Raw genomic sequence first — 13705 nt, forward strand, 5'->3', positions numbered from 1 at the left:
CCCCGGTCTGCTGAGGGCTGCGTCCCCCAGCCGTGACCCACAGTGGTGCCCGCAGGGTGCTCCTGGTCCCTACAGGCCAAACTTTGTCCGGAAAGCTAATTAATTGCCTTCGTTTAGTGGGGCTGGATGGTAGCTGTGCTTTGAAGCAGGGCTGGAGATTCCAGGCTGCTGGTGGATGCGGCACAGCAATGCGGGTGGAGGGGAGAGGGCTTTGGTTTGATTTTCCTTCTGTGCTTGCAGTTCCTTGTATTCTTTTCCTTGGTTTGCTCCTCTCCAGTCTCTGCCCAATATTTTTTTTTTTTTTTTTTTTGTGGGACTGGCAGTTCTCCAGCACAGTCTGTCCCAGCTGGGCCAACAGGGGAGGATTTGCCCCATTTACGTGTTCGTTAAGATGAAGAAAGGCTGCTGGTGGGTAGGGCTGGGCAGAGATGGGGGATGCCTCTGCGTTCCTTAAAACCTACAGCTTCTCCAAACCGGCACCTCCAGCTTTGGTGCAGAGGTGCCCAGGGGCTCGTGGGGCTCTGGGGGCAACTGGGAGGCAACATCACCCTAATTTTCCCCAGAGCAGAACTGGGAGTGGTTTTGATTCACTCCTGCTGAAAGCCAGTGCTGGCCATGGGATTGGAGTTGCTGCTGATGCTGTCTCACCCCGCTGGAGCAGGTAGCCACTGCTGTCCTCAGAGGGATGCCCGTGAAGGCTCCTCGCGTGCTTGAGAATTAATTACCAGCCCTGCAGAACAATGCACGACCCTGCTATTATAATCAGCGGGGTCACATCCCTTTTGCAGCCCTAATCTACTGAGAGTTTCACGGAGATTTATTGTCTCCGCATTGGGAACGTGCCGTCACGAGCCTCAGCATCCTGCTCCACCCCGTCCCCTCTCCACGCCAGCCTAATTCCTGCTGCCGTGGGTGGGCTCCTGGGGGCAGCGGCAGGGCTGGGATGCCCCCAGGGGCTCAGCGCCTGTGTGCAGTCTGTAACACCCTTTTTTTAACGGGTAATTATCTTGACAAGACAGAGTGGCTTGTCTGCGCGCCGAGATGAATGTGGGGAAGGGCCCCAAGTTGAGGGAGAAGATTAATAGCCCCTGTCAATAACGTGGAAGAAAGGATAACTTGACGGGTTTCGCATGAGTAATCTCCACGTAGTCCAAAAGCATTTTTATAACTTTGAAGGATGGGCTATAAATTCCCCTCCTTGATATCATCTTTTCTTGTTGGTCAGTTCGCTATCAATTTGCTTTAGTGTGCTGTCGGCTGCGCCTCTGCGTCCGGCCCGGGGACTTGGGGGCTGCTGTCCTGCCCGCTTGGAGGAGCCAGGATTAATTCTGGATGCCCTCAGATAGCTTTCGAGGATGCTCGTGCCTCTTTTGGAGGAGGCTCAAGCTTTTGGGGAAGCTCTTCAATCTGCTGCCACTGAAGGAGAGGTGCCCTGCGGGCACCCATCCATGCCACAGAGGTTTTGGCTCCCTGAAGCAGCATCACCCCATGGCAGATACTTTCTTGGCTGTAATTAACAGCGTGCTACATTAATCGGTGTCTTTTGCTAAATGATGAACATGTTTCCAGCCCCATTAAGGGTGGTTACGACAGGAGAGACAGGCAGCTGTTGCTGGTAATTATCGTGTCCTTGCAGCATCCTGCAAATGGGACCAGCTGGGGCTGTGGTGTCTGCGGGGAGCCAGGCTGGTGGGGGGGACACGAGGGGCACAGAGTGGTGGGGGCTTCGGGAACCTGACAGGGGACGTGCAGCTGGTGTTGGGGATTGCCTTGGGGGTTCCTTGGTGCTGCTGGTAGAGCCCAGTGGGTGGGAGCACCCAGCGAGATGAACGAGGGCAGCGGTGGGGTGAGGGTGGGATGGGAATCACTGCCCAGCTGGGCGCCAGCCCTGGGAGCTGCTGAGCGTGTCCCAGTAACGTGGGGTGTCCTGTGGCACTGGGAAGTGACATCCTGAGGGCTGTCACCTCCAAGCCATGTTTTGCCAGCACCCACGTGCTCAGAACCAAGCTGCAGGGAGGAGGCGGGGATGTTTTCCCCATGGGTGTTTCCTGGCTGTGCACTGCACCCCTCCTGCCCCATGAGCCCAGCTCAAGTACCCGAAACACCCCAGAGGGGCTGGGGGAGAACCTCAGCATCCCCAGCAGCACCTCCCAGCCCCTCTGGCCCAGGGACGCTGGCAGCAGGATTTCAGCTGGAGGCCAGGCTTGAGGCTGAGCCCTGCAGTGCAAACGCAGCTGCTGCCTTGGGCTGGCACCAGGAATTACAGCTGCACTGTGGCTTTTGGGGCGGTTTGGGGAAGAGTTTGGGGTGGTTTGAGACACGTTTCTGCCCTGCTCCTCCTTGGGGGATGGCTGGGTGGTGTAAGCTTCCCACTGGGAAAGAGGCTGCCTGATGGGTTTGTCATTTTGGGGATGGGGTTGGAGCCTCCAGCTGCTTCAGCCCTGGGGATGAGAGGGTTTGTTTGCAAGGGTTTGGCTGCAGCGGGGTGGCGGCAGCCCTGCTCTCGGTGTGTTCGCAGACAGGGAGAGGATCGGCCAGGACTCCTCGTACGAGCAGGAGGGCAAGGTGCAGTTCGTCATCGACGCCGTCTACGCCATGGGGCACGCTCTGCACAACATGCACAAGAACCTGTGTCCTGGCAAGGTGGGGCTGTGCCCCAGGATGGACCCAGTGGACGGCGTGGAGCTGCTCAAGTACATCCGCAACGTCAACTTCTCAGGTCTGTCCGTACCCGGGGCTGGGGGGAGTCACTCCTGCTGGGCTGGGTGTCCGGGGCTGTCCCTCACCGTGGGCACCCAGGCAGCAGCACCCACAATTTACTGCTGTAGCAGCAGGTCCTGCCTGCTCCCCATGCTGCCGCCTGGCAGTGTGGCTGGCAGAAGTCCCTCGACATCACACTGCTGTGCCCTTGTCTGTCCTCAGATCTCTGGAAAAGCATCGTTTCCTCTCCTCTATCTCTTTAATAAACATTCTCTGTCTTGTCCTCCTTATTACTTCTATTTATCTCCTCTCTGTGATCTCCTCTGCAGTGTCTCTTTTATTTATTTTTCCCTCCTGCTTGATTTTTCTCTTCCCTCCTTTTATTAGTATTTATCTGTTGATTTAACATTAAAGCTGCTTTTCCCCCTTTCTTAAAAGAAGCAGTGCAACGGCCGGTGTACCAGCACTGCACGTGGCCTCGCAGTGAGCTGTGGCTCCTGCTGGGGGCCGGTGGGTCGATCCCCACAGGGTGTCCCCCGTGCCAGCTCAGGTGTGGGCTTAGTTTTGTTTTCCATAATTCCTTCCTCCACCCCGTGCTCATGCTGGCACTGTTCTGGCAGCTTGCTGCAGCTTGTGGCAGTCCCAGCAGCGAGAAGCCCCACGCCGAGGGGGAATGTTGGGCCCTTGGGTGCTGTCACCCAGGGCACACCGTGGTGCTGGGCGCTCTGGGTGCTGAGCCCTGCGTCACTTGCAGGCATTGCTGGGACTCCGGTGACCTTCAATGAGAACGGAGACGCGCCGGGGCGTTACGACATCTACCAGTACCAGATCAGGAACTCCACTCCTGAGTACAAAGTCATCGGGCAATGGACCGACCACCTCCACCTGAAGGTACGGCTGGGGCTGGCTGCGTCCCGTCCCTGGGGAGGGAATGTCCCACGGTATTTCCCGTGCACCCATCCTGTAGGAAACTCACCTAAGACTTAAGGATGTGATTTTAGGCAGCCAGACCTGGGGGTGTCAGGGGCACACGTGTGTGGTTCAGCCACGGTGACGTGCCACCAGCGCGTGTGGCCATGCCCTGCTGGCACGGGGCCTCTGGGTGTCCGACTCCACAGCTCTGATAAGGGAAGGAGAAGCAAAAGCAGAGCAGAGGGGCTGTGCTTTGGGTGTCTGATGTCGAATCCCCCATGTTTCCCAAAAGGCTGACGGGGAGCTTCTGCACTCCCCTCTCTCCGTGCTGGGTAGGGCTGGGGGTGTACTGATGGGGTGAGGGGATGCATCCACGCCTGGCTTGAGCATCAGTGGGGTCGGTGCCATCTCACCCCGCAGGTGGAGAACATGCTGTGGCCCGGGGGCGGGAGCCAGCTGCCCAGCTCCATCTGCAGCCTGCCCTGCAAGCCAGGCGAGAGGAAGAAGCTGGTGAAGGGCATCCCCTGCTGCTGGCACTGCGAGCGCTGCGACGGCTACCAGTACCAGCTGGACGAGTTCCACTGCAAGAGGTGCCACTTCAACGAACGCCCCAACGAGAACCACACCAGCTGCACGCCCATCCCCATCATCAAGCTGGAGTGGAGCTCGCCCTGGGCCGTGGTGCCCGTCTTCATCGCCATCGTGGGCATCATCGCCACCCTCTTCGTGGTGGTCACCTTCGTGCGCTACAACGATACGCCCATCGTCAAGGCGTCGGGGCGGGAGCTCAGCTACGTCCTGTTGACGGGCATCTTCCTCTGCTATGCCACCACCTTCCTCATGATCGCCGAGCCCGACCTGAGCACCTGCTCCTTGCGCCGCATCTTCCTCGGGCTCGGCATGAGCATCAGCTACGCCGCCCTGCTCACCAAGACCAACCGCATCTACCGCATCTTCGAGCAGGGCAAGAAGTCGGTGAGTGCTCCCCGGTTCATCAGCCCCGCTTCCCAGCTGGTCATCACCTTCAGCCTCATCTCGCTGCAGCTCGTGGGTGTCTGCATCTGGTTCATCGTGGACCCGTCCCACTCTGTCATTGACTACGAGGACCAGCGGACTACAAACCCCCACTTTGCTCGGGGCATCCTCAAATGTGACATTTCGGACCTCTCCCTCATCTGTTTGCTTGGGTACAGCATGCTTCTCATGGTCACCTGCACTGTGTATGCTATTAAGACCCGCGGGGTCCCGGAGACCTTTAACGAAGCCAAACCCATTGGGTTCACCATGTACACTACTTGCATTGTGTGGTTAGCCTTCATCCCTATATTTTTTGGGACGTCGCAGTCGGCAGAAAAGGTAAGGAGGGGAGCGGTTTGGCTGGTGGCCCCGTGGGCTGCCAGGAAGGGGGCTGCGAGGGGCTGGCGTGTCCTGAGCCAGGAGGGGTGCTGCTCTGCGGCCCTGCTGCTTGGAAATTGTGGTGAGAAGCATTGATTTGAAACCTCTTGCTCCACGAGGGAGCAGAGGCCCCTGCCTCCAACCCTCCACTCTTGCCTTTCCTTTTCCAGATTTTTTTTTCTGTGTATGTGTCTTTCCTCCCTCTCCCCTCCCTGTCTTTCCTGGTTCATTTCCTCTCTCCCTCCCATTTTCTGTGTCCTGTTGTCCCTACTGCCCCTCCCTGAGCAGGGCTGGTAGAAGTGAGCTGCTGCTGGGTGGAGGGGATGTGTTCCTGGGGCAGCTGGGGCCCACGTGGCCATATCCAGGACCCCAGCGTCATTGGCATCATGGACAAGAAACCCTGAGGAGTACCCAGCCAGTTGCTTGCCCTTGTGCCACACGGAGAGATGGAGATGCTCTTGGAAATCCCAGAGAGCTGGGGGCAAGGGAAAGGGAGGAGCAGGCTCCTGAGCTATTCCCTTCTTTCCTTGGGGCACCTGGCAGCCTTCTCACTCAATTTGCTGCAATTTTAATTGATACCTGAGTATGGCAACACAGCACCCACAACGAATTCCTCGGTGTGGCTGCAGCACAGAAGGTGAGGGGACCTGCAGCGGGGCGCAGCAAAGATCTGTCCTGGGGGGTTGTGCTGTCCCTGGGGGCTTTGGGGAGCCCGTGCTCCTCGGGACCTGCTGCAGCTCTGAGTCCTGCTTGTGTAGACGAGCACAGGATGGACAATCCCAGCAGTGGATCTGTGCTGGGAACCCACCAGTCTGTCTGCCTCCCTCCCTGTCCCCAGCTGCCCGTGCTGGGCGCAGAGCGTGCTGCCGGTGCCAGTACCCATGGGAGCAGGGCCAGCCCGGATGAAACGTGTGCTCAAGTGAGAATGAGTGAGAACAAAGGGAAAAAAATCTCATGAATGAGACCAAAATCGCCTTTGCCTGCCAGACAAAATGAGAATCGAGAATCGCATTTATGTTAAACGCGAGCAGCTCGTGCCTGCCAGCCTGGCACTGCCTGTGACACACAAACCTTGGTGCTGCTATTCCTGAAAATCCCTGGCATTGACATCCTCAGGGTGACCACCACTCGGATTCCCCCTCTGGACCCATTGCAACTGGGGTAATTCCCCCTCGAGTGCGTCCACATCGATGCCGAGCTGCTGAAGCTGTGGATTTTGGAAACCCCTATTGTAAGAGGGTTGGCTTGCTGGCAAAGACCAGATGGCCTTTTGGTGTGGACACCAGAGTTTCACTCGTCCTGGAGAGCTGCTTCTGCTCAGAGCATCAAACTCTGAGAGCCTGAGTCTGTACACAAACCTTGAACCTTGTCTCAACCAAAAAATCTCTGCCAAGCCAGCCTGCTCTAGCCAGAAGTGTGAAGGAGAATTAAAGGAAATAAATGGAGCCTTTTGCAGCATTTCCATTTTGATGAGATGGCAGGGGAGATACTAACAAGAAAGCAGGTTTTTTAAGAAATTATTGCAAAACAAAAGCTCCCTTAAAGCCACCTTAATGTGCTTGGCATACTGTGGGTAATAAAGATGGAAATGATAATGATTGTAGATTATGCGCAAGGTTGCTCACCTCTTCACTGCAGCTTGTCATGGGATAATTTAGGGCTGCCGAAAGCTGGCTGTCAAGTAGCAATTCGACAATAGGCTGTGCCTCACTTCGGGGGCTTGTAATGTGCAGGGCTTCTCTGTTATTAGGCTGCTAACAAGCTGATTAGAGGCGGAAAAAGTGATGTTCCCAGCTCCCCTTGGACACAGCGCTCTTTCTCAGTGTTTGCTGCTGCTGTGGCGGCCACTGAGCAGTCCCAGGAGGGGCTGGCAGCGTTTTGGCTCGGCACAAGGACGTCCTGCTGGGGGGTGCCAGCTTGGAGCATCCCCAGGACAGGCCACAGAGATGGACGAGCCCAGAGGGGCAGCTGGAGGAATCGGGTGTTTGCTTGCTGCCGGCCTTGATGCTTTAGCTGCTGGTTCATGGTCTTGGGGAGAAAAAGGTGAAAAAGGTGGTGTTGTGCAGCCTGTGCAGGGGCTCTGGTTTAGAGCACATTGTTGGGATGAGAATTAGGGGTGTTGGCACTGGCACAGCCCTGCAGCAGTGCTGGCATTGCCCGTGGTGCTCAGTAGGGCTCAGCAGGAGCCCCCTCCTCTGCCCTGGTCCTGCAGGGACTTGGGCCCCACGGGGGGCTCAGCACACCCAGGGGACAAGCTGGGAGCTCTGCCTGGGGCCCTGTTGTCCTCACAGAGCATGGCAGGCGTTTGCTTGAGGCTGGGGGATGGCACGGGGCAGCCCCGCAGCACCCAGCAGCGCCCAGCACCTCGGCACGACCCCCGTGGCCAAGGCTGCCTTGTGGTGTGGGGCAGCAGGATGAAACCCCCCATTTTTCTGGCATTTCCCTTCACCTTGTGCCTACAACTTTGCATGGAGGTGGCATATTATTATAACAAGTCCCCCAAGCCTTTGCTCAAAAGAACCTCTTATCCCTGCCGATCCCGGCGGATTACAGAAATAGCAATAACCGAGGATCTAAAGAAAGAGACAATTTCCTGCACTGATAAGGCAGCAGCCGAACAGCGGTGTCATTGTCTGGTTCTCTGTTTATCACATTTGCTTTCAGCGAGGGAGAGAGGACAAATGAGAAGTGTCCAGAGGTTTGCTTAGCGCTGCTGGGGAAGGGACGAGGGGGTTTTCCCTTCCCCGGCACCCACCGAAAATGCAGGAGTCGGTGCTGCGAGCACGGCTTGCTCGGCTGCTTGCCCTGCTTGGTGCAGGAGCAGCATCCTGAGCCAGGAGTGGGCAGTGTCCTCTGCTCCTCACCATGCCATGGGGCATCAGATCCTGCTGAGGCGGAGATGTCGCGTCCTCTGTCACCGCAGCTCACGCTTCGGGGGCTCCGGAGGCTGCTCGAGTGCCATTAACGGGGGCACAGGGGGGCCCTGGGCTGGAAGCTAATTATGGGAGTGGGAACTGAAACTGTGAGAAACGGTCATTTTCTGGGATATCGAGAGGTTAACGGTGCTTTGTAGTCGTGTTTGGACTCCAGGCTAAAAATATTCCTCTGTGAGCCAAAAAGGGGCTTGCCAAAAAGAGCCCCTGACGTGGTGCAGAGCTGGCGGTGCTACCAAAAACAGGTGGTTTGGCGCCAGCTACCAAAACAGGGCAGTTTCTGCCAAATGGCTCATCGGGCTGGAGGTAGCTGTGGTGGTCCTGGGAGACCCCAGATGTGCTGGGGGGGTCTGGGGGTCTTGGCAGAGGGAAGCCCCCAGCTGGGCTGGGGATGTGGCCCCGGCAGGGAGCATGCACGGGGATGTCAGGTGTGAGCTCAGCTGCTTCCCCTCTCCATCGAAACGCCTCTGAGCCTCGAGGCATGGGTGGGAGTCTGCAGAGGCAGAAAATATGGGAACTGCGAAGCGAGGATCCTCCAAAAGGCATCTGCTGAGGAGCAGGAGTGTGGGGGGGAGGCGGGGGGCTGCTGAGCCTCGGCTGTGCCCCACAGCGGGGCTGGGGGCGTTGTGCCGAGCTTTGCTGGTCCCCAACGCAGGGCTTGGGGGACCTGGAGCTGGTGTCCCTGTGCTGCCCTCACTGCCAGTGAGCCTGGCCCTGGGTGCTTGCAGAAAAGTCTGGAGAGCTTCAGCCAAAAAAAGAATTCAGCCAAGAAGAGAAGCAAAGGGTTGGGGGGAAGGAGAAAAAAGAGAGAGAAAGAAGAGATATTCTGGCACAAAGAGATGTTTTGACTTTTCCTGATGAAGTGACATTTTTCTTTCTAAAATCTGCCTAACTTGACTCTGTGTGCATATAGAGAGAAGGTGGAACAAACAAACCAGCACATGTGACAGCAATAGGTTTTATTCTGGGGACAAACCAAACTTCTTGGCTGACTCAGACTGAGCTTTGTTGCTTTTTATTTTTGGGTCAGGTCAGAACACTCCGAGGGCTGTGTGTTTGCTTTTGAAGGGGGAGAACAAAGCGAAACGTTTCTCTGCATGGTTGCACCCAGGTCCTGCAGGCCCTGGGGTGGGACAAAGCCCAGGCCAGGAGCTGTGGCTTCCCACCAGCTCTCACTCCCAGGACAGAGCTGCCTCCGTGCACCTTCTCCCTGCAGACCCTGGTTGCCCCTCTGTGCTCAGCTTCTGCCCTCGGTCACCTTTTTGCTCCACTGACTCCAAGAAAGGAGCCTGAGCTTAAATGCACGCAGCGAGGGAGCTGGGGGCACCAAATCCCACCCAAGGAATAACTCCAGAAGAAACCCCGGACACCAAGCAGCTATGGGATAACGTTCAGAAACTGCTTTCAGCCTCCTTGTTAGCAATCTGTGAATCCGCCCCGGCACCTGATCGCAGCTGGAATAAAAAATAATGGTGTGTGCACAGGCACGAGGAGACCCCGAGCCCTCTCCCTGCCCTGCCACGTGCGCCACGAGCTGTGGGAGGGGATGCTGGAGAGGACAGGGCCTGGGGCTGGGAGCGGGGATGCTGGTGGAGAGAGGATGGGCGAGAGGTGGGGATGGGAGGAGGGAGGGGGTCCCTTCGCCTCCTGTTGCTGCCTGCTTCAGATGCCCCCGGCTTGCGAGGAGACTGCCAAGCGCTTTCCGTAGAAAAATGGATTATTCTACAGTCAGATTAATGGGCTTTCATTTCGCAAAACATCTGTCACTGTTAGTCCTGGACAGTGAGCGTGAAATTAGTTTTGACTGCAGAAAGGCAGCGTCGGTGTGTAATATGTGACTTACATGACAACGGTCCGGGAGCCAGCTGGGGAACGGGGATTACCTGTTGGAAGGGGACGGGGGTGCACGGGATGCTCCGTGGCCGTGGTGTCCTCGCTGTGCCCATCACCACGGCGTTGGAGCTCCTGCCCTGCAGCTGGCGGGGCGTGCTGGGGGTGCTGGGGAGCAGAGGGAAGGTCAAGAGAGAGCTTGGCCCCTGTCCCTGGGGATGTCTGTAAGCTGGGGGGCTGGCAGCTTGCTGGGGGGAGGCTCCTGCAGAGCAAGGGCTTGGTGCAGGGAGGCTGTGCCAGGGACCCAAAATGCGGGTCAGGCACCAATGTGTTATTTCCCCATGTTTGCAGGCGTGGAAACAGCAAAAGCAGAGCAGCAGGCTTCTCCACGTGTACTTTGCCTTGGCCCATGCAACAATCTGAGCCTGATGTTTAAGATCCAATACTGCCCAAATGTCCAATCCTGCCTCCCCACTCCGTTTATTTAACCCCAAGGTCACACAGTCCCTGCTCCTCTCCTCCTTCCCCAGCTGATCATTTCCCCCCTCATCCTAGTGAGCTGAGTGTCCTTGTGTCTTGCAGATGTACATCCAGACCACGACGCTCACCATCTCGGTGAGTCTGAGTGCCTCAGTGTCCCTGGGCATGCTCTACATGCCCAAGGTGTACATCATCCTCTTCCACCCGGAGCAGAACGTCCCCAAGCGCAAGCGGAGCCTGAAGGCGGTGGTCACGGCGGCCACCATGTCCAACAAGTTCTCCCAGAAGGGAGGCTTCCGCCCCAACGGGGAGGCCAAATCAGAGCTGTGCGAAAATCTGGAAACACAAGGTAATGTGGCTCCTGGTGCGGGGAGCGGGTCCTGCCTGGAAGCCCAAAGGCCTGGCTGGCCGGCAGGCTGCAGCTGGGCTGTCCGGTGCTGCGTGGGCTCAGGTGATGCTGGCAGCACGGGGAGGTGTCAGATGCCCCCTGCCATCCTCCAGCAGCGTGAAGGGCTGTGTCCAACGTCATGGGGGTCACTCTGCTTCCTGAGGGGGGTGGTGGGCTCTGGTTATCTGCAACGGGAGAGCAGCTGTCCTGTCCATTGGCAGGGCAGATTTCCCCTCTGTTAATATATTGGCACCCAAGAACCATATTTTTTCATCACCATAGCCATGTGGGTGAGACAGGATGTGTTGTGCCTACTCCCTCCATATGGGAAATGCTGATGGGTGGCTGGAATGGGAAATCACAGAATCGTTAGGGTTGGAAAAGCCCTCTAAGATCATCTGGTCCAGCCAACCCCTACCACCACTGTCCCCACTGAGCCCTGTCCCCAAGCACCAGCCCCAACCTCTCCTTGAGCACCCCCAGGGACGGGGACTCCCCCACCTCCCTGGGCAACCCGTCCCAGTGCCTGACTGTGCTGCAGGCACTTCCTCTCTGCTGCACTCAGCAACTTTCTCCCACTCAGGACTTGTAGCAGGAGCCCCAGAGGCTCATACGTGCCGGGAGCAGGGAGAGCTGAGCCTCCTGTCTGCCGCATCTCCGGCTCGGATGTGTCTCGCATAGGGATTACGGGAGCTGGGTGTGCGGTGGCTTGCCAAGGCTGCAAGCTGGGCACAGCATCGCTGCCAGGGTGGGAGGCACGGAGGGTCTGTTCTTCACTCTGTCACTGGTGGGTCACGGATCCTGAAATAAACAGCAGAATAAATAATTCACGGGGCTTTGATATGGGCAGATTGGCTACGAAAACATTGCAGCTAACAAATAGCTCTGTCAGCTCTAATTTCGTATGGCCTATCTAATTGTTAGCTGGGAAACCCAGTCTGCAATCTCCAGCAAGGTTCATTTGTCAGCGAGGCACCGAGGTGGACACAGAGCGCTGGGAGGGGGAGCTGCTGGCGTCTTCGCTCTCCCATGTGGATGGCAGAGCCCACTGGGCTTGTAAAGGATGCATTTGTGCTGCTCGTGGTGTCCTGACCTCTGTGTCTCGTCCCATGTCCTTGGCTGGAGGTGTCTGTGTGCCTGCTGAGCCCCGTGGTCTGTGGGGACCTGGTGGCAAGGTCTCTTCAGAGCATTGTGCCCAGCCAGAGCACCGAGAGGAGCCAGGGTGCTGCAAGCTGCTGCCACCTCCTCTCCCTGACCTGTGGCTGCCACTAAAAGCAAGTGACACGCTGCAGCCCAAGGGCAGCAGCACAGCCCTGCAGGGAGCAGAAGTTATTATCTGGCATTTTCCTGGCTCTGCCAGGCTCGTGAAGGACTGGGGCAAGAGGAGGTGTTGGGAGAGTGGAGCACCTGTGGGTTTGTCCAGCTTGAGGGAAGGGAATGGGAATATGAGGATGCATCCTGGGGCTCGTGGCACTTCCCGGGGTCTCTCTTCATGGCAATCTGTCTTTAGAAAGCCCCCAGGGGCTCAGCTCTTCTGGCACGGCTCAGGGTCCTCAGAGGGACTGTCCCCAGTGCCAAGGCTGGTCGGATCCATGAGCAAACACCAGGCCGTGTCCCCACCAGCATCTCCCTGGCCAGATGGGGGGCACGGGATGGGAGCCAGAAAGGACGGGCAGGTTTTGTCACCCATACATGCGAGACTTGTCTCTCTTTCCAGCGCTGGCTACCAAACAGACCTACGTCAGCTACAGCAACCACGCGATTTAACTCCAGGGATCGCAACCGCCTGGCACGGAGGGAGGCTGCGGCTGCCGCGAAGCGGGAGGGAGCTGAGCTGCATCCCTCGTGGCACGGCGCTGCAGGGGAGTGGGATGGGACAGGGAGGTGGCAGCGGGGTCCTGCTCCTGGATGGGCTGGGGGCAGAGCTCCTGGGGATGATGATGTTCAACAGCAGCAAAAAAAAAAAAACAAAACAACAAATAAATAATAAAAAGAAATCACCGACCACCGTGATGATGCATGCCTCCCCACGGAGGAAGAGGAACAGTTGAGCAGGGGGGGATGAAATGTGGGGAAGAGCTGATGGACTGCAGCAAGGCTTTGTTTATTTTTTCTGTATCTTGGCAAAAAAAAAAAAAAAAAGAAAAAACGAGAAAACAAAAAATGACCCAACATTTTCCCTTTTCTGGAATTTGTGAGATTGTTTGTGGTTGTGCAGCACCTTCTGGTTTCTTCCTTTTTTTTTTTTTTTAAATTTTTTATCCCTCATTTTCTTTTGTTCCTGTATTCCTCTGTCACTCTTCACTCTCCCTTATCCTACCAAATTCTATATGTTGCAAAAAGGAAAAATAAATAAAAAATACGTAAAATTTAAATAAAAAAGAGACAACGAAATAAAATAAAATAAAACCTAGACTGTGTTCAAAGTGCTGATTTCTATAGGTGGTTAATTAATGTACGTGATGATCATATGGATTGAAATATGTCTGCTTTATGTACTGACCAGTCAAAAAAAAAAAAAAAAAGAAAAAATACAAAGTTCAGTGCCTGGATGTTTATGAATTATTCGATGACTGTGTAGAGCATGATCATTTTTATACGAGGAGATTTCTAATAAAAGACCATGGTTTTGCACTCGGCGTTTGCTGTCTCTTGGTGCCTGTTCAGTCTAGCCCCCAGGAGGTGACTTGGTTTCGGACAGCGGGGAAGGTTCTGGTGGCTGAGCGCTCCCAGGCAGGGCTCAGCACCCTTCCCCTCCACGTGGGTCCTCGCGAGGGGCCGGGACAAGGCCAGAAGGAGAGCTCAGCACCACGCTGGCACAGCGTGTCAGGGCTCATGCTGTAGCTGGTGCTCAGTGCTTGGGGCAGAATTGGGCAGAAAGGGCTGAGTCCTTTGTGTTTGCTCTTCCCCGAGGTGTGGGTTGAGGCTGGAGGATGGCACAGTGCAAAGGAAGGGATTTCCTCTTCTTTTCTCCCTTTAGAGGCAGGGCCAGCTCCACCATCCTCATCAAGACTCACATGGGTTAATTAGGGAGTCACCAGCTAACGAGAGCAGCCCTGCCCTGCCT

General features: G+C 56.4%; 1 protein-coding gene across 1 annotated transcript in view; it reads left to right on the forward strand.

The window, feature by feature from the left end:
* The window catches only part of GRM4 (glutamate metabotropic receptor 4), a 44607-nt gene extending 31335 nt beyond the window's left edge, over positions 1-13272 (forward strand). Inside the window, exons 7-11 of the mRNA XM_032203259.1 lie at positions 2519-2719; positions 3455-3591; positions 4033-4968; positions 10353-10599; positions 12356-13272. Coding sequence (XP_032059150.1) covers positions 2519-2719; positions 3455-3591; positions 4033-4968; positions 10353-10599; positions 12356-12405 — 1571 coding nt within the window. The 3' untranslated portion in view covers positions 12406-13272. The remainder of the gene's footprint in view (positions 1-2518; positions 2720-3454; positions 3592-4032; positions 4969-10352; positions 10600-12355) is intronic.
* Positions 13273-13705: the final 433 nt, after the last annotated feature.

The sequence above is a fragment of the Aythya fuligula genome, chromosome 25 (assembly GCF_009819795.1).
Source record: "Aythya fuligula isolate bAytFul2 chromosome 25, bAytFul2.pri, whole genome shotgun sequence".
Lineage (NCBI taxonomy): Eukaryota > Metazoa > Chordata > Aves > Anseriformes > Anatidae > Aythya > Aythya fuligula.